Source organism: Protomyctophum parallelum (genome assembly GCF_964188405.1).
Source record: "Protomyctophum parallelum genome assembly, chromosome: 16".
Classification (NCBI taxonomy): Eukaryota; Metazoa; Chordata; class Actinopteri; order Myctophiformes; family Myctophidae; genus Protomyctophum; species Protomyctophum parallelum.
Window position 1 is genome coordinate 48,414,006 of NC_139711.1, and position 25,662 is coordinate 48,439,667.

Sequence of the window (25,662 nt, forward strand, 5' to 3'; positions counted from 1 at the left end):
TTCCTCTCTCCTAACCCCCGTACAGCCCCTTAATTCATTTAACGTGTCTCTCTCTGTGTAGACCGCCCCCCCTCCCCCTCCCCATCCCCTCCCCCCCCCCACCCCACACAGCGGCCATCTTGCCGTCAGAGTTCAGAAGCGCTCGTTTTCATCAAAGCGACGTCCTGTGCCTCCTCCTCCGCGTTATGTTGTGCACATTATTCAAAGACAGGTGGTGCGCCTGGGCCGTTGGGTGACATCTAACGAGCGCTTCCAAACTGCAAAGCTCGTAGCGCGCCACTTAGGTCTGCTATTGTTGAACGACTGACTAAAAAAAAACTGTCAGGATGTAGAAGACATTTATAGAATCTGATCTCAGGTCAGAATGGGTTTAACCCATTCTGACCGGGCACCCATTTTGGTGTCAGCATCATGTTATGCTTTAGCTATTGAAAAATAGCAGACCTACAAGCTCGTATCGCGCCACTCGGTGGCGCGATACGAGCTTGTAGATCTGCTATTTTTTGAAAAATAGAAGAACGACTGACATTTTTAGAATCTGATCTCAGGTCAGAATGGGTTAATCAGACCAGTGTGTGTCCAGTGGAAACCTCGTATGAATCTGATCTCAGGTCAGAATGGGTTGATCAGACCAGTGTGTGTCCAGTGGAAACCTCGTATGAATCTGATCTCAGGTCAGAACGGATGAACTTGAAATGACAAGATGGCCGCCGTCCCCCCCTCGGTGTGTCTCTCAGCAGCTGCTGCAGGCCCAGCCCCTCCCCCCCCCCTCCCCCCCCTCCCCCCCCTGGTTCCCATAGTAACGCCCCGCCCCCAGGTTGACGGTGGTGGTGTCATTGGTGGGGGGAGGGAGGAGGGGCTGCCTCAGCGCCAGAGGCTTCTGGGACTTGAGCTTGTGAGCGACGGTCATGAAGATGGCCTCCACGTGGTCGCTGCTCCCCACCGCCGCCACAGCGGGCCTGATGGTGACATCATCACCACCCGCGGAGGAGGAGGACGATGATGATTGACTGGCGGCGGTGGCGGCGGTGGGGGGAGGGGCGGGGCTCTTGGCGGACGTCTCGAACAGCGGCATGGAGTGGGCGTCGGCAAACTGCTGCGCCAGGTCTATGTCCACCTGGGGGATGGGATCTATTAGTAATAATAATAATGATGTCTGTGGTCACCTGGGGGATGGGATCTATAGAGCACTGAAGTCCTGACATAACTCGCTCATCCCTTCCATTCCCCTGGTTCTAAAGTCCTGACGTAACTCGCTCATCCCCTCCATTCCCCTGGTTCTAAAGTCCTGACGTCACTCGCTCATCCCCTCCATATTCCCCTGGTTCTAAAGTCCTGACGTAACTCGCTCATCCCTTCCATTCCCCTGGTTCTAAAGTCCTGACGTAACTCGCTCCTCCCCTCCATTCCCCTGGTTCTAAAGTCCTGACATAACTCGCTCATCCCTTCCATTCCCCTGGTTCTAAAGTCCTGACGTCACTCGCTCATCCCTTCCATTCCCCTGGTTCTAAAGTCCTGACGTCACTCGCTCATCCCTTCCATTCCCCTGGTTCTAAAGTCCTGACGTCACTCGCTCATCCCCTCCATTCCCCTGGTTCTAAAGTCCTGACGTCACTCGCTCATCCCTTCCATTCCCCTGGTTCTAAAGTCCTGACGTAACTCGCTCATCCCCTCCATTCCCCTGGTTCTAAAGTCCTGACGTAACTCGCTCATCCCCTCCATTCCCCTGGTTCTAAAGTCCTGACATAACTCGCTCATCCCCTCCATTCCCCTGGTTCTAAAGTCCTGACGTAACTCGCTCATCCCCTCCATTCCCCTGGTTCTAAAGTCCTGACGTAACTCGCTCATCCCCTCCATTCCCCTGGTTCTAAAGTCCTGACGTCACTCGCTCATCCCCTCCATTCCCCTGGTTCTAAAGTCCTGACGTCACTCGCTCATCCCCTCCATTCCCCTGGTTCTAAAGTCCTGACGTCACTCGCTCATCCCCTCCATTCCCCTGGTTCTAAAGTCCTGACGTCACTCGCTCATCCCTTCCATTCCCCTGGTTCTAAAGTCCTGACGTCACTCGCTCATCCCTTCCATTCCCCTGGTTCTAAAGTCCTGACGTCACTCGCTCATCCCCTCCATTCCCCTGGTTCTAAAGTCCTGACGTCACTCGCTCATCCCTTCCATTCCCCTGGTTCTAAAGTCCTGACGTCACTCGCTCATCCCTTCCATTCCCCTGGTTCTAAAGTCCTGACGTCACTCGCTCATCCCCTCCATTCCCCTGGTTCTAAAGTCCTGACGTCACTCGCTCATCCCTTCCATTCCCCTGGTTCTAAAGTCCTGACGTAACTCGCTCATCCCCTCCATTCCCCTGGTTCTAAAGTCCTGACGTAACTCCCTCATCCCTTCCATTCCCCTGGTTCTAAAGTCCTGACATAACTCCCTCATCCCTTCCATTCCCCTGGTTCTAAAGTCCTGACGTAACTCGCTCATCCCTTCCATTCCCCTGGTTCTAAAGTCCTGACCTCACTCGCTCATCCCCTCCATTCCCCTGGTTCTAAAGTCCTGACGTAACTCGCTCATCCCTTCCATTCCCCTGGTTCTAAAGTCCTGACGTAACTCGCTCATCCCTTCCATTCCCCTGGTTCTAAAGTCCTGACGTAACTCGTTCATCCCTTCCATTCACCTGGTTCTAAAGTCCTGACGTAACTCGCTCATCCCTTCCATTCCCCTGGTTCTAAAGTCCTGACGTAACTCGCTCATCCCCTCCATTCCCCTGGTTCTAAAGTCCTGACGTCACTCGCTCATCCCTTCCATTCCCCTGGTTCTAAAGTCCTGACGTCACTCGCTCATCCCCTCCATTCCCCTGGTTCTAAAGTCCTGACGTCACTCGCTCATCCCTTCCATTCCCCTGGTTCTAAAGTCCTGACGTCACTCGCTCATCCCCTCCATTCCCCTGGTTCTAAAGTCCTGACGTCACTCGCTCATCCCTTCCATTCCCCTGGTTCTAAAGTCCTGACGTCACTCGCTCATCCCCTCCATTCCCCTGGTTCTAAAGTCCTGACCCACCTGTACGGCCTCCGTCAGGTCACACCTCGTTAAGACCTCGTTAGAGGGGTCACCCACCTGTACGGCCTCCACCAGGTCACACCTCGTTAAGACCTCGTTAGAGGGGTCACCCACCTGTACGGCCTCCGTCAGGTCACACCTCGTTAAGACCTCGTTAGAGGGGTCACCCACCTGTACGGCCTCCGTCAGGTCACACTTGTTGCCCACCAGGATGCGGGGCACCTCGGTGCCCAGCGCGTGCTGCCGACACTCCTCGATCCAGGCGGGCAGGCTGCGGAAGGAGGCGGAGCTGGTGATGTCATAGACGAACACCACGGCGTGCACGTTGCGGTAGTAATGCTGCACCATCGACTTCCTGAAGCGCTCCTGACCCGCCGTGTCCCACAGCTGGATCTGAGCACGCACAGACAGACAGACAGACAGACAGACAGACAGACAGACAGACAGACAGACAGACAGACAGACAGACAGACAGACAGACAGACAGACAGACAACGCACACACACACACACACACACACACACACACACACACGGATATGAAGAATCAACTGACTGAGAGAAAACGCTAATGTTACTGCTGCTGAATTAGTTACATTTTCACTAGAAACAGACTATCATAATATGACTGACTGACTGACTGACTGACTGACTGTATCATAATATGACTGACTGACTGTATCATAATATGACTGACTGACTGTATCATAATATGACTGACTGACTGTATCATAATATGACTGACTGACTGTATCATAATATGACTGACTGACTGACTGTATCATAATATGACTGACTGACTGTATCATAATATGACTGACTGACTGTATCATAATATGACTGACTGACTGTATCATAATATGACTGACTGACTGTATCATAAGCGATACAGAGACACCTCCCCTGACAATAATATGGCAGAGACGGCTTGTTTCTTTTTGGACCACAATTATTACATCAGACGATTGTGAGATGAGCCGCTGTTATCCTCCATAGATAAGGTCTGTTATCCTCCATAGATAAGGTCTGTTATCCTCCATAGATAAGGTCTGTTATCCTCCATAGATAAGGTCTGTTATCCTCCATAGATAAGGTCTGTTATCCTCCATAGATAAGGTCTGTTATCCTCCATAGATAAGGTCTGTTATCCTCCATAGATAAGGTCTGTTATCCTCCATAGATAAGGTCTGTTATCCTCCATAGATAAGGTCTGTTATCCTCCATAGATAAGGTCTGTTATCCTCCATAGATAAGGTCTGTTATCCTCCATAGATAAGGTCTGTTATCCTCCATAGATAAGGTCTGTTATCCTCCATAGATAAGGTCTGTTATCCTCCATAGATAAGGTCTGTTATCCTCCATAGATAAGGTCTGTTATCCTCCATAGATAAGGTCTGTTATCCTCCATAGATAAGGTCTGTTATCCTCCATAGATAAGGTCTGTTATCCTCCATAGATAAGGTCTGTTATCCTCCATAGATAAGGTCTGTTATCCTCCATAGATAAGGTCTGTTATCCTCCATAGAGAAGGTCTGTTATCCTCCATAGATAAGGTCTGTTATCCTCCATAGAGATGGTCTGTTATCCTCCATAGAGATGGTCTGTTATCCTCCATAGATAAGGTCTGTTATCCTCCATAGATAAGGTCTGTTATCCTCCATAGATAAGGTCTGTTATCCTCCATAGATAAGGTCTGTTATCCTCCATAGATAAGGTCTGTTATCCTCCATAGATAAGGTCTGTTATCCTCCATAGATAAGGTCTGTTATCCTCCATAGATAAGGTCTGTTATCCTCCATAGATAAGGTCTGTTATCCTCCATAGATAAGGTCTGTTATCCTCCATAGATAAGGTCTGTTATCCTCCATAGAGGTCTGTTATCCTCCATAGATAAGGTCTGTTATCCTCCATAGATAAGGTCTGTTATCCTCCATAGATAAGGTCTGTTATCCTCCATAGATAAGGTCAGTTATCCTCCATAGATAAGGTCTGTTATCCTCCATAGATAAGGTCTGTTATCCTCCATAGAGGTCTGTTATCCTCCATAGATAAGGTCTGTTATCCTCCATAGATAAGGTCTGTTATCCTCCATAGATAAGGTCTGTTATCCTCCATAGATAAGGTCTGTTATCCTCCATAGATAAGGTCTGTTATCCTCCATAGATAAGGTCAGTTATCCTCCATAGATAAGGTCTGTTATCCTCCATAGAGAAGGTCTGTTATCCTCCATAGATAAGGTCTGTTATCCTCCATAGAGGTCTGTTATCCTCCATAGATAAGGTCTGTTATCCTCCATAGAGGTCTGTTATCCTCCATAGATAAGGTCTGTTATCCTCCATAGATAAGGTCTGTTATCCTCCATAGATAAGGTCTGTTATCCTCCATAGATAAGGTCTGTTATCCTCCATAGATAAGGTCTGTTATCCTCCATAGATAAGGTCTGTTATCCTCCATAGATAAGGTCTGTTATCCTCCATAGATAAGGTCTGTTATCCTCCATAGATAAGGTCTGTTATCCTCCATAGATAAGGTCTGTTATCCTCCATAGATAAGGTCTGTTATCCTCCATAGAGAAGGTCTGTTATCCTCCATAGATAAGGTCTGTTATCCTCCATAGAGAAGGTCTGTTATCCTCCATAGATAAGGTCTGTTATCCTCCATAGATAAGGTCTGTTATCCTCCATAGATAAGGTCTGTTATCCTCCATAGATAAGGTCTGTTATCCTCCATAGATAAGGTCTGTTATCCTCCATAGATAAGGTCTGTTATCCTCCATAGATAAGGTCTGTTATCCTCCATAGATAAGGTCTGTTATCCTCCATAGATAAGGTCTGTTATCCTCCATAGATAAGGTCTGTTATCCTCCATAGATAAGGTCTGTTATCCTCCATAGATAAGGTCTGTTATCCTCCATAGATAAGGTCTGTTATCCTCCATAGAGGTCTGTTATCCTCCATAGATAAGGTCTGTTATCCTCCATAGATAAGGTCTGTTATCCTCCATAGATAAGGTCTGTTATCCTCCATAGATAAGGTCTGTTATCCTCCATAGAGGTCTGTTATCCTCCATAGATAAGGTCTGTTATCCTCCATAGATAAGGTCTGTTATCCTCCATAGATAAGGTCTGTTATCCTCCATAGATAAGGTCTGTTATCCTCCATAGATAAGGTCTGTTATCCTCCATAGAGAAGGTCTGTTATCCTCCATAGATAAGGTCTGTTATCCTCCATAGATAAGGTCTGTTATCCTCCATAGATAAGGTCAGTTATCCTCCATAGATAAGGTCAGTTATCCTCCATAGATAAGGTATGTTATCCTCCATAGATAAGGTCTGTTATCCTCCATAGATAAGGTCTGTTATCCTCCATAGATAAGGTCTGTTATCCTCCATAGATAAGGTCTGTTATCCTCCATAGATAAGGTCTGTTATCCTCCATAGATAAGGTCAGTTATCCTCCATAGATAAGGTCTGTTATCCTCCATAGAGAAGGTCTGTTATCCTCCATAGATAAGGTCTGTTATCCTCCATAGATAAGGTCTGTTATCCTCCATATATAAGGTCTGTTGTCCTCCATAGATAAGGTCTGTTGTCCTCCATAGATAAGGTCTGTTGTCCTCCATAGATAAGGTCTGTTATCCTCCATAGATAAGGTCTGTTATCCTCCATAGATAAGGTCTGTTGTCCTCCATAGATAAGGTCTGTTGTCCTCCATAGATAAGGTCTGTTGTCCTCCATAGATAAGGTCTGTTGTCCTCCATAGATAAGGTCTGTTATCCTCCATAGATAAGGTCTGTTATCCTCCATAGATAAGGTCTGTTGTCCTCCATAGATAAGGTCTGTTATCCTCCATAGATAAGGTCTGTTATCCTCCATAGATAAGGTCTGTTATCCTCCATAGATAAGGTCTGTTATCCTCCATAGATAAGGTCTGTTATCCTCCATAGATAAGGTCAGTTATCCTCCATAGAGGTCTGTTATCCTCCATAGATAAGGTCTGTTATCCTCCATAGATAAGGTCTGTTATCCTCCATAGATAAGGTATGTTATCCTCCATAGATAAGGTCTGTTATCCTCCATAGATAAGGTCAGTTATCCTCCATAGATAAGGTCTGTTATCCTCCATAGATAAGGTCTGTTATCCTCCATAGATAAGGTCTGTTATCCTCCATAGATAAGGTCTGTTATCCTCCATAGATAAGGTCTGTTATCCTCCATAGATAAGGTCTGTTATCCTCCATAGATAAGGTCTGTTATCCTCCATAGATAAGGTCTGTTATCCTCCATAGATAAGGTCAGTTATCCTCCATAGATAAGGTCTGTTATCCTCCATAGAGAAGGTCTGTTATCCTCCATAGATAAGGTCTGTTATCCTCCATAGATAAGGTCTGTTATCCTCCATATATAAGGTCTGTTGTCCTCCATAGATAAGGTCTGTTGTCCTCCATAGATAAGGTCTGTTGTCCTCCATAGATAAGGTCTGTTATCCTCCATAGATAAGGTCTGTTATCCTCCATAGATAAGGTCTGTTGTCCTCCATAGATAAGGTCTGTTGTCCTCCATAGATAAGGTCTGTTGTCCTCCATAGATAAGGTCTGTTGTCCTCCATAGATAAGGTCTGTTATCCTCCATAGATAAGGTCTGTTATCCTCCATAGATAAGGTCTGTTGTCCTCCATAGATAAGGTCTGTTATCCTCCATAGATAAGGTCTGTTATCCTCCATAGATAAGGTCTGTTATCCTCCATAGATAAGGTATGTTATCCTCCATAGATAAGGTCTGTTATCCTCCATAGATAAGGTCTGTTATCCTCCATAGATAAGGTCAGTTATCCTCCATAGAGGTCTGTTATCCTCCATAGATAAGGTCTGTTATCCTCCATAGATAAGGTCTGTTATCCTCCATAGATAAGGTCTGTTATCCTCCATAGATAAGGTCTGTTATCCTCCATAGATAAGGTCAGTTATCCTCCATAGATAAGGTCTGTTATCCTCCATAGATAAGGTCTGTTATCCTCCATAGATAAGGTCTGTTATCCTCCATAGATAAGGTCTGTTATCCTCCATAGATAAGGTCTGTTATCCTCCATAGATAAGGTCTGTTATCCTCCATAGATAAGGTCTGTTATCCTCCATAGATAAGGTCTGTTATCCTCCATAGATAAGGTCTGTTATCCTCCATAGATAAGGTCTGTTATCCTCCATAGATAAGGTCTGTTATCCTCCATAGATAAGGTCTGTTATCCTCCATAGATAAGGTCTGTTATCCTCCATAGATAAGGTCTGTTATCCTCCATAGATAAGGTCTGTTATCCTCCATAGATAAGGTCTGTTATCCTCCATAGATAAGGTCTGTTATCCTCCATAGATAAGGTCTGTTATCCTCCATAGATAAGGTCTGTTATCCTCCATAGATAAGGTCTGTTATCCTCCATAGATAAGGTCTGTTATCCTCCATAGATAAGGTCTGTTATCCTCCATAGATAAGGTCTGTTATCCTCCATAGAGAAGGTCTGTTATCCTCCATAGATAAGGTCTGTTATCCTCCATAGATAAGGTCTGTTATCCTCCATAGATAAGGTCTGTTATCCTCCAAAGATAAGGTCTGTTATCCTCCATAGATAAGGTCTGTTATCCTCCATAGAGGTCTGTTATCCTCCATAGATAAGGTCTGTTATCCTCCATAGATAAGGTCTGTTATCCTCCATAGAGGTATGTTATCCTCCATAGATAAGGTCTGTTATCCTCCATAGATAAGGTCTGTTATCCTCCATAGATAAGGTCTGTTATCCTCCATAGAGAAGGTCTGTTATCCTCCATAGATAAGGTCTGTTATCCTCCATAGATAAGGTCTGTTATCCTCCATAGATAAGGTCTGTTATCCTCCATAGATAAGGTCTGTTATCCTCCATAGATAAGGTCTGTTATCCTCCATAGATAAGGTCTGTTATCCTCCATAGATAAGGTCTGTTATCCTCCATAGATAAGGTCAGTTATCCTCCATAGATAAGGTCTGTTATCCTCCATAGATAAGGTCTGTTATCCTCCATAGATAAGGTCTGTTATCCTCCATAGATAAGGTCTGTTATCCTCCATAGATAAGGTCTGTTATCCTCCATAGATAAGGTCTGTTGTCCTCCATAGATAAGGTCTGTTATCCTCCATAGATAAGGTCTGTTATCCTCCATAGATAAGGTCTGTTATCCTCCATAGATAAGGTCTGTTATCCTCCATAGATAAGGTCTGTTATCCTCCATAGATAAGGTCTGTTATCCTCCATAGATAAGGTCTGTTATCCTCCATAGAGAAGGTCTGTTATCCTCCATAGATAAGGTCTGTTATCCTCCATAGATAAGGTCTGTTATCCTCCATAGATAAGGTCTGTTATCCTCCATAGATAAGGTCTGTTATCCTCCATAGATAAGGTCTGTTATCCTCCATAGAGAAGGTCTGTTATCCTCCATAGATAAGGTCTGTTATCCTCCATAGATAAGGTCTGTTATCCTCCATAGATAAGGTCTGTTATCCTCCATAGATAAGGTCTGTTATCCTCCATGGAGATGGTCTGTTATCCTCCATAGATAAGGTCTGTTATCCTCCATAGATAAGGTCTGTTATCCTCCATAGATAAGGTCTGTTATCCTCCATAGATAAGGTCTGTTGTCCTCCATAGATAAGGTCTGTTATCCTCCATAGATAAGGTCTGTTATCCTCCATAGATAAGGTCTGTTGTCCTCCATAGATAAGGTCTGTTATCCTCCATAGATAAGGTCTGTTATCCTCCATAGATAAGGTCTGTTATCCTCCATAGAGGTCTGTTATCCTCCATAGATAAGGTCTGTTATCCTCCATAGATAAGGTCTGTTATCCTCCATAGATAAGGTCTGTTATCCTCCATAGATAAGGTCTGTTGTCCTCCATAGAGAAGGTCTGTTATCCTCCATAGATAAGGTCTGTTATCCTCCATATATAAGGTATGTTGTCCTCCATAGAGAAGGTCTGTTATCCTCCATAGATAAGGTCTGTTGTCCTCCATAGATAAGGTCTGTTATCCTCCATAGATAAGGTCTGTTATCCCCCATAGATAAGGTCTGTTATCCTCCATAGATAAGGTCTGTTATCCTCCATAAAGAAGGTCAGTTATCCTCCATAGAGAAGGTCTGTTATCCTCCATAGATAAGGTCTGTTATCCTCCATAGATAAGGTCTGTTATCCTCCATAGATAAGGTCTGTTATCCTCCATATATAAGGTCTGTTATCCTCCATAGATAAGGTCTGTTATCCTCCATAGATAAGGTCTGTTATCCTCCATAGATAAGGTCTGTTATCCTCCATAGATAAGGTCTGTTATCCTCCATAGATAAGGTCTGTTATCCTCCATAGAGAACAGAGAGAAGGTCTGTTATCCTCCATAGAGAACAGAGAGAAGGTCTGTTATCCTCCATAGAGGTCTGTTATCCTCCATAGATAAGGTCTGTTATCCTCCATAGAGAAGGTCTGTTATCCTCCATAAAGAAGGTCTGTTATCCTCCATAGATAAGGTCTGTTATCCTCCATAGATAAGGTCTGTTATCCTCCATAGATAAGGTCTGTTATCCTCCATAGATAAGGTCTGTTATCCTCCATAGATAAGGTCTGTTATCCTCCATAGATAAGGTCTGTTATCCTCCATAGAGATGGTCTGTTATCCTCCATAGATAAGGTCTGTTATCCTCCATAGATAAGGTCTGTTATCCTCCATAGATAAGGTCTGTTATCCTCCATAAAGAAGGTCTGTTATCCTCCATAGATAAGGTCTGTTATCCTCCATAGATAAGGTCTGTTATCCTCCATATATAAGGTCTGTTATCCTCCATAGAGAAGGTCTGTTATCCTCCATAGATAAGGTCTGTTATCCTCCATAGATAAGGTCTGTTATCCTCCATAGATAAGGTCTGTTATCCTCCATAGATAAGGTCTGTTATCCTCCATAGATAAGGTCTGTTATCCTCCATAGATAAGGTCAGTTATCCTCCATAGATAAGGTCTGTTATCCTCCATAGATAAGGTCTGTTATCCTCCATAGATAAGGTCTGTTATCCTCCATAGATAAGGTCTGTTATCCTCCATAGATAAGGTCTGTTATCCTCCATAGATAAGGTCTGTTATCCTCCATAGAGAAGGTCTGTTATCCTCCATAGATAAGGTCTGTTATCCTCCATAGATAAGGTCTGTTATCCTCCATAGAGAAGGTCTGTTATCCTCCATAGATAAGGTCTGTTATCCTCCATAGATAAGGTCTGTTATCCTCCATAGAGAAGGTCTGTTATCCTCCATAGATAAGGTCTGTTATCCTCCATAGATAAGGTCTGTTATCCTCCATAGATAAGGTCTGTTATCCTCCATAGAGGTCTGTTATCCTCCATAGATAAGGTCTGTTATCCTCCATAGATAAGGTCTGTTATCCTCCATAGAGAAGGTCTGTTATCATCCATAGAGAAGGTCTGTTATCCTCCATAGATAAGGTCTGTTATCCTCCATAGATAAGGTCTGTTATCCTCCATAGATAAGGTCTGTTATCCTCCATAGATAAGGTCTGTTATCCTCCATAGATAAGGTCTGTTATCCTCCATAGAGAAGGTCTGTTATCCTCCATAGATAAGGTCTGTTATCCTCCATAGATAAGGTCTGTTATCCTCCATAGAGATGGTCTGTTATCCTCCATAGATAAGGTCTGTTATCCTCCATAGATAAGGTCTGTTATCCTCCATAGATAAGGTCTGTTATCCTCCATAGATAAGGTCTGTTATCCTCCATAGATAAGGTCTGTTGTCCTCCATAGATAAGGTCTGTTGTCCTCCATAGATAAGGTCTGTTGTCCTCCATAGATAAGGTCTGTTATCCTCCATAGATAAGGTCTGTTATCCTCCATAGATAAGGTCTGTTATCCTCCATAGAGAAGGTCTGTTATCCTCCATAGAGAAGGTCTGTTATCCTCCATAGATAAGGTCTGTTATCCTCCATAGATAAGGTCTGTTATCCTCCATAGATAAGGTCTGTTGTCCTCCATAGATAAGGTCTGTTGTCCTCCATAGATAAGGTCTGTTATCCTCCATAGATAAGGTCTGTTATCCTCCATAGATAAGGTCTGTTATCCTCCATAGATAAGGTCTGTTATCCTCCATAGATAAGGTCTGTTATCCTCCATAGATAAGGTCTGTTATCCTCCATAGATAAGGTCTGTTATCCTCCATAGATAAGGTCTGTTATCCTCCATAGATAAGGTCTGTTATCCTCCATAGAGAAGGTCTGTTATCCTCCATAGAGAAGGTCTGTTATCCTCCATAGATAAGGTCTGTTATCCTCCATAGATAAGGTCTGTTATCCTCCATAGATAAAGTCTGTTATCCTCCATAGATAAGGTCTGTTATCCTCCATAGATAAGGTCTGTTATCCTCCATAGATAAGGTCTGTTATCCTCCATAGATAAGGTCTGTTATCCTCCATAGATAAGGTCTGTTATCCTCCATAGATAAGGTCTGTTATCCTCCATAGAGAAGGTCTGTTATCCTCCATAGATAAGGTCTGTTATCCTCCATAGATAAGGTCTGTTATCCTCCATAGATAAGGTCTGTTATCCTCCATAGATAAGGTCTGTTATCCTCCATAGATAAGGTCTGTTATCCTCCATAGATAAGGTCTGTTATCCTCCATAGATAAGGTCTGTTGTCCTCCATAGATAAGGTCTGTTATCCTCCATAGATAAGGTCTGTTATCCTCCATAGATAAGGTCTGTTATCCTCCATAGAGAAGGTCTGTTATCCTCCATAGATAAGGTCTGTTATCCTCCATAGATAAGGTCTGTTATCCTCCATAGATAAGGTCTGTTATCCTCCATAGAGGTCTGTTATCCTCCATAGATAAGGTCTGTTATCCTCCATAGAGGTCTGTTATCCTCCATAGATAAGGTCTGTTATCCTCCATAGAGGTCTGTTATCCTCCATAGATAAGGTCTGTTATCCTCCATAGAGGTCTGTTATCCTCCATAGATAAGGTCTGTTATCCTCCATAGATAAGGTCTGTTATCCTCCATAGATAAGGTCTGTTATCCTCCATAGATAAGGTCTGTTATCCTCCATAGATAAGGTCTGTTATCCTCCATAGATAAGGTCTGTTATCCTCCATAGATAAGGTCTGTTATCCTCCATAGATAAGGTCTGTTGTCCTCCATAGAGGTCTGTTGTCCTCCATAGATAAGGTCTGTTATCCTCCATAGATAAGGTCTGTTATCCTCCATAGATAAGGTCTGTTATCCTCCATAGATAAGGTCTGTTATCCTCCATAGATAAGGTCTGTTATCCTCCATAGATAAGGTCTGTTATCCTCCATAGATAAGGTCTGTTATCCTCCATAGATAAGGTCTGTTATCCTCCATAGATAAGGTCTGTTATCCTCCATAGATAAGGTCAGTTATCCTCCATAGATAAGGTCAGTTATCCTCCATAGATAAGGTCAGTTATCCTCCATAGATAAGGTCTGTTATCCTCCATAGATAAGGTCTGTTATCCTCCATAGATAAGGTCTGTTATCCTCCATAGATAAGGTCTGTTATCCTCCATAGATAAGGTCTGTTATCCTCCATAGATAAGGTCTGTTATCCTCCATAGAGAAGGTCTGTTATCCTCCATAGAGAAGGTCTGTTATCCTCCATAGAGAAGGTCTGTTATCCTCCATAGAGAAGGTCTGTTATCCTCCATAGATAAGGTCTGTTATCCTCCATAGATAAGGTCTGTTATCCTCCATAGATAAGGTCTGTTATCCTCCATAGATAAGGTCTGTTATCCTCCATAGATAAGGTCTGTTATCCTCCATAGATAAGGTCTGTTATCCTCCATAGATAAGGTCTGTTATCCTCCATAGATAAGGTCTGTTATCCTCCATAGATAAGGTCTGTTATCCTCCATAGATAAGGTCTGTTATCCTCCATAGATAAGGTCTGTTATCCTCCATAGATAAGGTCTGTTATCCTCCATAGATAAGGTCTGTTATCCTCCATAGATAAGGTCTGTTATCCTCCATAGATAAGGTCTGTTATCCTCCATAGATAAGGTCTGTTATCCTCCATAGATAAGGTCTGTTATCCTCCATAGATAAGGTCTGTTATCCTCCATAGATAAGGTCTGTTATCCTCCATAGATAAGGTCTGTTATCCTCCATAGATAAGGTCTGTTATCCTCCATAGATAAGGTCTGTTATCCTCCATAGATAAGGTCTGTTATCCTCCATAGATAAGGTCTGTTATCCTCCATAGATAAGGTCTGTTATCCTCCATAGAGAAGGTCTGTTATCCTCCATAGATAAGGTCTGTTATCCTCCATAGATAAGGTCTGTTATCCTCCATAGATAAGGTCTGTTGTCCTCCATAGATAAGGTCTGTTATCCTCCATAGAGATGGTCTGTTATCCTCCATAGAGGTCTGTTATCCTCCATAGAGGTCTGTTATCCTCCATAGATAAGGTCTGTTATCCTCCATAGATAAGGTCTGTTATCCTCCATAGATAAGGTCTGTTATCCTCCATAGATAAGGTCTGTTATCCTCCATAGATAAGGTCTGTTATCCTCCATAGATAAGGTCTGTTATCCTCCATAGATAAGGTCTGTTATCCTCCATATAAGGTCAGGACTTCATCAACACACACAGGCAGTGGTATACAGTGTTGTTTTCCTCGACTAAAACTAAGACGAAAAATGTTCGTCCACTACCTTTTTTCACTGACGAAAACTAAATGGAAACTAAATTAAAACTAAGCTATGGTGACTAAAACTAAGACTAAATATACTGATAATTTCGTCAACAAATAAAAACTAGACTAAAATGTTAGGAAGGGACTAGTGGACAAGAGATCCAGTATAAGTCATTTTACACTTGGTTGCATGCTGAAAATAGCCGATCTACAAGCTCAAGTGTAAAATAAGTCATTATGACGGCAACAAGGCCCGCCAAAAATACATTTTAGTCGACTAAATCACCTGTAGATTTAGTTGACTAAAATCGTATGACATTTAGTCGACTAAAACTAGACTAACACCAAGACATTCCAGGTGACTAAAATGTGACTAAGACTAAGTGAAAACTATTCAGGAGACTAATGACTAAAACTAAAATAGAAATTTGCTGCCAAAAACAAGTACAGACAAGTGTTTGTTTAACTCTGAGAGTGTAGAAGTGTGTATATAAATATACACTCTCTGAGCATTAGAATACTGTGTACAGTGTACAGTAGGGGAGATCCCCCTAAGGTCTTCCACTGCTGGCCTGCTCGCTTTGCCTAAAAAAAATGGCAACTAAAAATACGGGGAAGCAGCTTTTTGCTTCTAGGGGCCGACGGCATGGAACAAGCTCCCACTGTACCTTCGTCAGGCAGCCTCTGTAGTTTAATAACACTGTACCTTCGACAGGCAGCCTCTGTAGTTTAATAACACTGTACCTTCGACAGGCAGCCTCTGTAGTTTAATAACACTGTACCTTCGACAGGCAGCCTCTGTAGTTTAATAACACTGTACCTTCGTCAGGCAGCCTCTGTAGTTTAATAACGCTGTACCTTCGTCAGGCAGCCTCTGTAGTTTAATAACGCTGTACCTTCGACAGGCAGCCTCTGTAGTTTAATAACACTGTACCTTCGTCAGGCAGCCTCTGTAGACATTTTTAAAGCTCAGCTCAAGACCCACTTCTACAACATTGCTTTTAATTGATCTTTTATTTTTTGTTATTCATGTCCTCACCGTATTGCATTACTGCTTGTTTTTTAATGTCGTTGCCTTGCTTTTCTTTTATTCTCCATTGTTCTGTAAAGCACTTTGAGCTGCATTTCATGTCATGAAAGGTGCTATACAAATAAAGTTTTATTATTATTATTATTATTATTATTGATAGCTGGGTGGATAGATACTGTAGGTGTGAGCACTGACTACAGTACTGTCAGAATACAGAAAGGTTTTGATATTTATTATAAAACTGGTTCATTAAAAAGAAAACATCTGCAAACTAAACATAGAGGTATGTTTTTACAGTCCGTAACACAAATAAACAAACAATAACATGTCAGTGAAAATATCTCTACGCTGACGGAATGCTCCAAGAGTACTCTGACAGGGACTCAGTACAGTACAGTGCAGTACAGTGCAGTACAGTACAGTACAGTACAGTACAGTACAGTACAGTACAGTACAGTACAGTACAGTACAGTACAGTACAGTACAGTACAGTGCAGTGCAGTGCAGTGCAGTGCAGTGCAGTGACAGTACAGTACAGTACAGTACAGTGCAGTACAGTGACAGTACAGTGCAGTACAGTACATTACAGTACAGTGCAGTGCAGTGCAGTACAGTGCAGTGCAGTGCAGTGACAGTACAGTGCAGTACATTACAGTGCAGTGCAGTGCAGTGCAGTACAGTACAGTACAGTACAGTACAGTACAGTACAGTACATTACAGTGCAGTGCAGTGCAGTGCAGTGCAGTGCAGTGCAGTGCAGTGCAGTGCAGTGCAGTGCAGTGACAGTGCAGTGCAGTGACAGTGCAGTGCAGTGCAGCGCAGCGCAGCGCAGCGCAGCGCAGCGCAGGGCAGGGCAGGGCAGGGCAGGGCAGGGCAGCGCAGCGCAGCGCAGCGCAGCGCAGCGCAGCGCAGGGCAGGGCAGGGCAGGGCAGGGCAGGGCAGGGCAGGGCAGGGCAGGGCAGGGCAGTGCAGTGCAGTGCAGTGCAGTGCAGTGCAGTGCAGTACAGTACAGTACAGTACAGTACAGTACAGTACAGTACAGTACAGTACAGTACAGTACAGTACAGTACAGTACAGTGCAGTGCAGTGCAGTGACAGTGAGTACAGTACAGTGCAGTGCAGTACAGTACAGTACAGTGACAGTACAGTGACAGTACAGTACAGTACAGTACAGTACAGTACAGTACAGTACAGTACAGTACAGTACAGTACAGTGACAGTACAGTGACAGTGACAGTGCAGTACAGTACAGTACAGTACAGTACAGTACAGTACAGTACAGTACAGTACAGTGCAGTGCAGTGCAGTACAGTACAGTACAGTACAGTACAGTACAGTACAGTACAGTGCAGTACAGTGCAGTACAGTGCAGTACAGTACAGTACAGTACAGTACAGTGCAGTACAGTGCAGTGCAGTACAGTGCAGTGCAGTACCTTGATCTTCTCTCCATCGATGTCCACCAGCCTCTCCCTGAAGTCCACTCCGATGGTGGCCTCGGTCTTGGTCGGGAAGCGACCGGCGCAGAAGCGGTACGTCAGGCACGTCTTCCCCACACCGGAGTCTCCGATCACGATGATCTTAAAGATCCTGGTCCTGGGGAGGACGAGGAGGGTTATTAGAGGTCCTGGTCCTGGGGAGGACGAGGAGGGTTATTAGAGGTCCTGGTCCTGGGGAGGACGAGGAGGGTTATTAGAGGTCCTGGTCCTGGGGAGGACGAGGAGGGTTATTAGAGGTCCTGGTCCTGGGGAGGACGAGGAGGGTTATTAGAGGTCCTGGTCCTGGGGAGGACGAGGAGGGTTATTAGAGGTCCTGGTCCTGGGGAGGACGAGGAGGGTTATTAAAGGTCCTGGTCCTGGGGAGGACGAGGAGGGTTATTAAAGGTCCTGGTCCTGGGGAGGACGATGATCTTTTTAAATTTATATTTTTTGTCCCACAATTTTGTAACCCATTTTTCACCCCTGTGTCAATCATCTAATGTGATCCTGGGCTCTACACACCCTCCACCAACCTAGTCCCCATATATGGGGGACAAGGGGAGAGCAACCTAGTCCCCATATATGGGGGACAAGGGGAGAGCAACAGACTTGAACTCATGCTTCCTTCATGCCTGAGTGTCCAAGTTGCTCCTTTAAACCTGACAGGGGGGAGTTTCCCTGGTTGGACGTAGCGCGTGGAAGGAACACGTTATTCCAACCAGTTCCTTTCCCCTCCATCAGGCGCCCCGGCTGGCCAGGGGGAGGCAGTTTAGAGACCAGGATTACTGCATGTTTTTGAACATGTGAGGGTACCTACCCTAGGGGACACGGGGAGAACATGTGAGGGTACCTACCCTAGGGGACACGGGGGGAACATGTGAGGGTACCTACCCTAGGGGACACGGGGAGAACATGTAAGGGTACCTACCCTAGGGGACACAGGGAGAACATGTGAGGGTACCTACCCTAGGGGACACAGGGAGAACATGTGAGGGTACCTACCCTAGGGGACACGGGGAGAACATGTGAGGGTACCTACCCTAGGGGACACGGGGAGAACATGTGAGGGTACCTACCCTAGGGGACACGGGGAGAACATGTGAGGGTACCTACCCTAGGGGACACGGGGAGAACATGTAAGGGTACCTACCCTAGGGGACACAGGGAGAACATGTGAGGGTACCTACCCTAGGGGACACGGGGAGAACATGTGAGGGTACCTACCCTAGGGGACACGGGGAGAACATGTGAGGGTACCTACCCTAGGGGACACGGGGAGAACATGTAAGGGTACCTACCCTAGGGGACACAGGGAGAACATGTGAGGGTACCTACCCTAGGGGACACGGGGAGAACATGTGAGGGTACCTACCCTAGGGGACACGGGGAGAACATGTAAGGGTACCTACCCTAGGGGACACAGGGAGAACATGTGAGGGTACCTACCCTAGGGGACACGGGGAGAACATGTGAGGGTACCTACCCTAGGGGACACGGGGAGAACATGTGAGGGTACCTACCCTAGGGGACACGGGGGGAACATGTGAGGGTACCTACCCTAGGGGACACGGGGAGAACATGTAAGGGTACCTACCCTAGGGGACACAGGGAGAACATGTGAGGGTACCTACCCTAGGGGACACGGGGAGAACATGTGAGGGTACCTACCCTAGGGGACACGGGGAGAACATGTAAGGGTACCTACCCTAGGGGACACAGGGAGAACATGTGAGGGTACCTACCCTAGGGGACACGGGGAGAACATGTGAGGGTACCTACCCTAGGGGACACGGGGAGAACATGTGAGGGTACCTACCCTAGGGGACACGGGGAGAACATGTGAGGGTACCTACCCTAGGGGACACGGGGAGAACATGTGAGGGTACCTACCCTAGGGGACACGGGGAGAACATGTGAGGGTACCTACCCTAGGGGACACGGGGAGAACATGTGAGGGTACCTACCCTAGGGGACACGGGGAGAACATGTGAGGGTACCTACCCTAGGGGACACGGGGAGAACATGTGAGGGTACCTACCCTAGGGGACAGGGGGAGAACATGGGAGGGTACCTACCCTAGGGGACACGGGGAGAACATGTGAGGGTACCTACCCTAGGGGAAACGGGGAGAACATGTGAGGGTACCTACCCTAGGGGACACGGGGAGAACATGTGAGCCGTACCTACCCTAGGGGACACGGGGAGAACATGTGAGGGTACCTACCCTAGGGGACACGGGGAGAACATGTGAGGGTACCTACCCTAGGGGACACGGAGAGAACATGTGAGGGTACCTACCCTAGGGGACACGGGGAGAACATGCAAACTCCACACAGAAAGGCCCTTTCGCCAACCCCGCCCTCGGGTATGGGCACTGATGACGCGGAGGAGGAAACACGCCGCCAGCACCCAGAGCGCCCCGAGCGGGAATCGAACCCAGGACCTTCTAGCTGTGAGGCGACGATGATCTTAAAGATCCTGGTCCTGGGGAGGACGATGACCTTAAAGAGCTCGTAGCGCCGCACCGAGTGCCGCGCAACGAGCTTGTAAGTTGTTTTTTTTTAATCTAGAAAATGTGTTGCAGATCTTTGAATATATATTCTTTCAGAACGTTTTTAACTCAGATCTTTCTTCTGGACTGGAAGGTTCCTTCCTGGAACAACATATTTTCAGATGGGGGTCAAATCGGCGGCCAATTACAGTACATTTTTGGGGTCCTTGACATGAAATATTGAGCACCACTGATACATAGGTTTTATAGGTAAGCTATTTAGAGGACATTTTTTATTAAAGTTTGACATCAGGCCCTAAATATTGATGATGATAGTTAAATGAAGTTAAAGTCCCGTCCCGTCCCCCCATGCATAGCTTTGTGTGTAGGTGTGTTTGAGTACGGAATGTGATGATGTGATTGGCTGATGTATGATGAATTATGTTTTGCTATTATTTGAATTGGAATCCTGAAAACTAACATTTTTAATGTGATTTGAAATGCCTTTAAAGTATACGTGTGTTGAAGAAATGAGCTACAACCAATAATATATCAGTATTCTGATATAATTAAGATTTGCCATTGACAAATTTAATGAAATCAGGTCAACATCCAGCTAAATATGACTTACATGAAACAATAAAACAGTAAATGACATTGATGGGAAAATGTATGTCATATCTGTAGACGAGCAAATCAGCTGAAGTGAAATTGATTGAAATTGGAGTACCCTGATCACCTGATGTAAACAAGTAAATAATAACGTGCTTTATTTCTGCTTTCATCCTCAGTGACAGTTTTTGTATTGTTTTGTATCAACAAGCAGCATGTAGCGACTAACCTGACGCTGCCAGATCCAAGAAGCTTGCTACACAAAATTGTTTCGTGTAGAAATTCACAAAATTTGTCAAATTTGTTTATCTTTTTCTTTGACTGCCTAACCCAGACACACAGCTGACATGAAGTAAAGTGCAGTGTTGTTTTTGGCAGCAAATTTCTATTTTAGTTTTAGTCATATAGTCTTTGGACTGAAACTTCATTTAGTTTTAGTCACATTTTAGTCACCTGGAATGTCTTAGTGTTAAGTCTAGTTTTAGTCGACTAAATGTCATAAGATTTCAGTCGACTAAATCTACAGGTGATTTAGTCGACTAAAATGTATTTTGGCGGGTCTTGATGCCGTCTTAATGAGTGTTTTTACACTTGCTGAAAATAGCCGATCTACAAGCTCACAACGCGTCGCGTTGTGAGCTTGTAGATCGGCTATTTTCAGTATGCAACCAAGTGTAAAATGACTTCTACTGGATCTCTTGTCTACAAGTCCCTACCTAACATTTTAGTCTAGTTTTTATCTGTCGACAAAATTGTCAGTATATTTAGTCTTAGTTTTAGTCATCGTAGCTTAGTTTTCATTTCGTTTCCATTTAGTTTTTGTCAGTGGAAAAGGGTAGTCGACGAACATTTTTCCTCTTAGTTTTAGTCGACGAAAACAACACTGGTGAAGTGATTAGCAGACACACAGCAGGAGCTCATCAATCGGGTAAACCCAAGCGTGGGAAAAAATAAACAAATAGAAAAAACAACAAACTAAATGTATATTTTGGCTCCTACACTGCCTTTAATACAATATTCAATCAATCAATCAATCAGATTCATTCATGTTGATTTAAAATCAGTGGTTTCCCAAAACTTTTCCATGTCAATCAAGGACCCCCAGATTGACACTAATGAGCCCGCGGACCCCCCCCCCCCCCCCCCCCGTTGGAAAACATATTGATTTTATTTTATTTTATTTTATTTTATTTATTTTATTTATTTTATTTATTTTATTTATTTTATTTATTTTATTTATTTTATTTATTTTATTTATTTTATTTATTTTATTTATTTTATTTATTTTATTTATTTTATTTATTTTATTTATTTTATTTATTTTATTTATTTTATTTATTTTATTTATTCTGGAAAGAGCAATTGAGGTTCTCCCTCATTTTCAACGCTGACGAGATTACATACATCATATAAAACAATTGCAGGTTTATATAATGTATCTAATATATGGGGCGGCGGTGGCTCAGGGGTAGAGTGCCTGGATGTTAACCGTAAGGTTGCCAGTTCGAACCCGGGCTCCCCCAGAGTTACTGTCGAAGTGTCCTTGAGCAAGACACTGAACCCCTAATTGCTCCCGATGTGCTAGTTGGTGCCTTGCATGGTTTCCGCTGCCATCGGTGTGTGAATGTGTGTGTGAATGGGTGAATGTAATGCACAATCTCTGTAAAGCGCCTTGGATAAAGGCGCTATATAGATGCACCATTTACCATTTTATTTACCATAAACACAAACAAATCTTCACGTAAGGCAAAGACATATTATATAGACAATGAGACAAACATAAATTAAAAACAGTTACATATTGAGGTATAGGGACCCCCTAGCCCCTCTCGGAACCCTACATAAAGCTTTTCTGAAATGTTGATGAGTTTTATGTAGGGTCCCTGTTCATGACTATATTTCCGTATGGGAATTCTGGAACGCGGACATAAACATGCTCTCTGAGATCGAATCTGCGCCGTTTGACGGCCTTTTTTTTTTGCGTTATTCTGAATTCGGGAACTTTAAGTACCTATACATTCCGCTGCGAATATCTCCTGTGGCGCGGAAGCCGTTAAGTATTTTTAATTTTGTTTGACCGATTTGGTCGCTTTATTTCTTCTTGTTTGTTTACCGATCTGCTCTGTCATAGCTATAGCGCCACTAGCTAGCCAGATAGGCGGTACAATGAGGTGTCAATAAACAAGGAAGGAAGAGAAGAATCAAAGCGACCAAATCGGTCAAACAAAGATTAAAAATACTTAACGGCTTCCGCGCCACAGGAGATATTCGCAGCGGCATGTATGGGTACTTATACTTCACATATTCAGAAACCCTCACATGAAAGAATGTCGTCAAAGAGCGCAGACAGGCGTTATCCATGTTGTTTATGTTTTATGAATGTCCGCGTACCAGGTGGCATGGTACTGATGCAACAGGACCCAATGCACTGGGTCTAACAAATGTCAGAAACTTCAGTAGCATTGGGTTCTGCTTGGAGGGCTAAGGGACCCCCCATGAGAGAAGAGTTTTACGGCTCTAGCAGTGATTCTCAACCATTTTAATTTCAAGGAGGACCCCCAGTTTGACCTGCATTAGTTCTACGGACCTCTCTGGGACCCCCAATTTATATTGTTAAATCAATGTTAATTTAACTCAGAGAGTGTACAGATGGAACCAAATACACTCTCAGAGTTACAGACCCATAAGGGTCCATTTGGTTCCAAACTATCATTTAGCTGGGGGTCCCCTGGAACTCCCTCAAGGACCCCTGGGGGTCCCCGGACCCCCCTCAAGGACCCCTGGGGGACAGACAGTGGGGGTCCGCGGACGACTGACTTAACCCATTCTGGGAGGGGAACCCCTTTTGGTGTTAGCATCATGTTATGCTTTAGCTATTGAAAAATAGCAGATCTACAAGCTCATAGCGCGCCACCGAGTGGCGCGCTATGAGCTTGTAGATCTGCTGTTTTTTAAAAATCGTGAAAATGTGGCGCAAATCATTGAATATATATTTCAGAGAGAACATTTTTAAACTAAAATATTTGCTTCTGGGGGGTCCGTGGAACTACATATTTTGAGATGGGGGTCCGTGGCCCAATAGAGAGAATTCTGGGGGTCCTTGACATGAAAAAGGTTGAGCACCGCTGACATAGAAACATGGGTTTTTCAGGAAAATGTTAGGATTTAGAAGACATTTTTTTAATGGACTTCAGTCCAAAATGGGTTAAAAGGTGCCACAGCAGGTTACCTTGGAGGAGGCAGAGAAGAAGCTGTGAACCCTGCTACTGATCCCTGATGCTGCACACCCGCCATGACCAGCAGCGATCAGTCCACCTGATCGGCGATTATCGATCCAGGTGTAGGTATCGATCGATGTGTTTAATACCCGATCTATCGATATAATGTATCGACCACACTGGGAGAGTGAAGTATAGTAGGGTCTAACAGGCTACAGCCGAGAGGCTACACATATTAGCACACTATCCTCATAATTATAACCTGAATGACAGGCAGATCAGTCAATGATCACAATGGTGGATATTCACATCATTATGGTTAAAACGTGCGTCATAATCTAATGATAATTATAGTTATGATAATGATAATAATAAATATTAAATCACTTCTGTGTGTGCTGTCTGCAAGAGACACGTATATAGAGTACTGTTGTCAACCTCCTCCTCCTCCTCCTCTCGCGAGAGCGCCGGACGCACGCACGCACACACGCACACACGCTCACAGCCACACACACACACACACACACACACACACACACACACACACACACACACACACACACACACACACACACACACACACACACACACACACACACACACACACGGTATAGGGTACTTTTTGACCTTGTTAGTTCATGTGAGGCGTGACGTCACCACATTTAAAACACCGTGCGAGAATAATTTATACATAATTAATTATATTGCAGTGGTTTAATTGTCTGTCAATCTTTTTTTTTACATCAAGGCCCATCATTTATTTATTCTGCATCTGAGCCACGGAACCACCGTTTGATGAGATTCTGCCTCTCAGACCCAAAACTAATGAATATTTTGTTGTCATGATTGATTGATAGATAGAAATATGTTTGCAGAATTGCAGAATTTACAGAGATGCTATCTAAGGGGGTATAGGGTAGCACTTACCCCAAACCCCTTAGATAGCATTTCTGTAAACTTAGATAGCATTTCTGTAGACTTAGATAGCATCTGATACAGACTTATAGCATGTTATGTAGACAGCACTATAATTGCATTGTATATAGTCATAGCACGTCATAGTACATATGTATAGCATATAGTAGTATAGATGTATAGTTTATATGTATAGTTTCATTATATAGATATTCCACTGTTACGTTCTTAGCTTACGCATGTTTCATGATAAATGTTTTTATGTGATGTATTCCCATGCTTTTGTTCTTGCTTAATGTAAATCGCTCTGGATTAAGAGCGTCTGATAAATGCCTAAATTGTAAATTGTAAATTGTGCAGAATTACAGTACATTTCAAGCACAACTCAATACAGAGACTGTTAACTGTGAGTGGACGACCCAATTAAGCATTACACTTCTTTACAGTAGGGTCCACCATGTTCAATTCATCAAAACATGTAGAGACATACAAATATACACACTTCTCTATAGTCAAAGAACATTGTATGAGATTTTGTATACAATATGAGAGACACAATAGCCGATAATATAACTGTTACTTTAGGTTTTTAATAGGTTTATTTATTTAGCATGTAGTACAAAAAATAGACAATAACATAATCAGAGAACAAAAATGCAATGCAAGGAAAGGAAAGGAAGAAGCCAGAAGGCTTATTTTGAATCCTTTCCTGTAGGAAGAGGTCATTAAGTTTAAAAGATTAAAAGTTCATAAAGAACAGTACATAAGTCTACAAGTTGGCAAAGGGGGGCAGCTGTGCAGTAAAGAAATAAAAACACACATAAAAACACACAAAACAGAAACAAACAATACAACAACAAACACACAAAAGAAAATATAAACTTTTATTGATCAACATTTGCCCGTTGTGTTGTGGCAAAAAAAAACAGTCGTTCTACATTCTCTTAATCGTGTAGACTTCTAGTAAATGAAGTAATGCAGATGTTTAACAATAACATGTTTACGCTCTCAAGAGTTAAAGATCTAATAAGGGTCCATTTGTTTACCAAATCTCCGTCATTTAGCTGCATGGGGACCAGTGTTGTTTTTGGCAGCAAATTTCTATTTTACTAAACCCAAGCGTTTAGGTTATAAACACATATTTGT

At 43.7% G+C, this 25,662-nt stretch overlaps 1 protein-coding gene across 1 annotated transcript; it reads right to left on the reverse strand.

Moving 5' to 3' along the window:
* Positions 1-733: 733 nt before the first annotated feature.
* Positions 734-23,937, reverse strand: rab33ba (RAB33B, member RAS oncogene family a; the record flags this gene model as incomplete). Its single annotated transcript, XM_083786410.1, has 4 exons — positions 23,613-23,937; positions 17,239-17,398; positions 3,226-3,447; positions 734-1,117 (listed from the first exon to the last, which is right to left on the reverse strand). The coding sequence occupies exons 1-4, from the start codon at positions 23,675-23,677 to the stop codon at positions 734-736; spliced, it is 831 nt and encodes a 276-aa protein (XP_083642536.1). The 5' UTR covers positions 23,678-23,937.
* Positions 23,938-25,662: the final 1,725 nt, after the last annotated feature.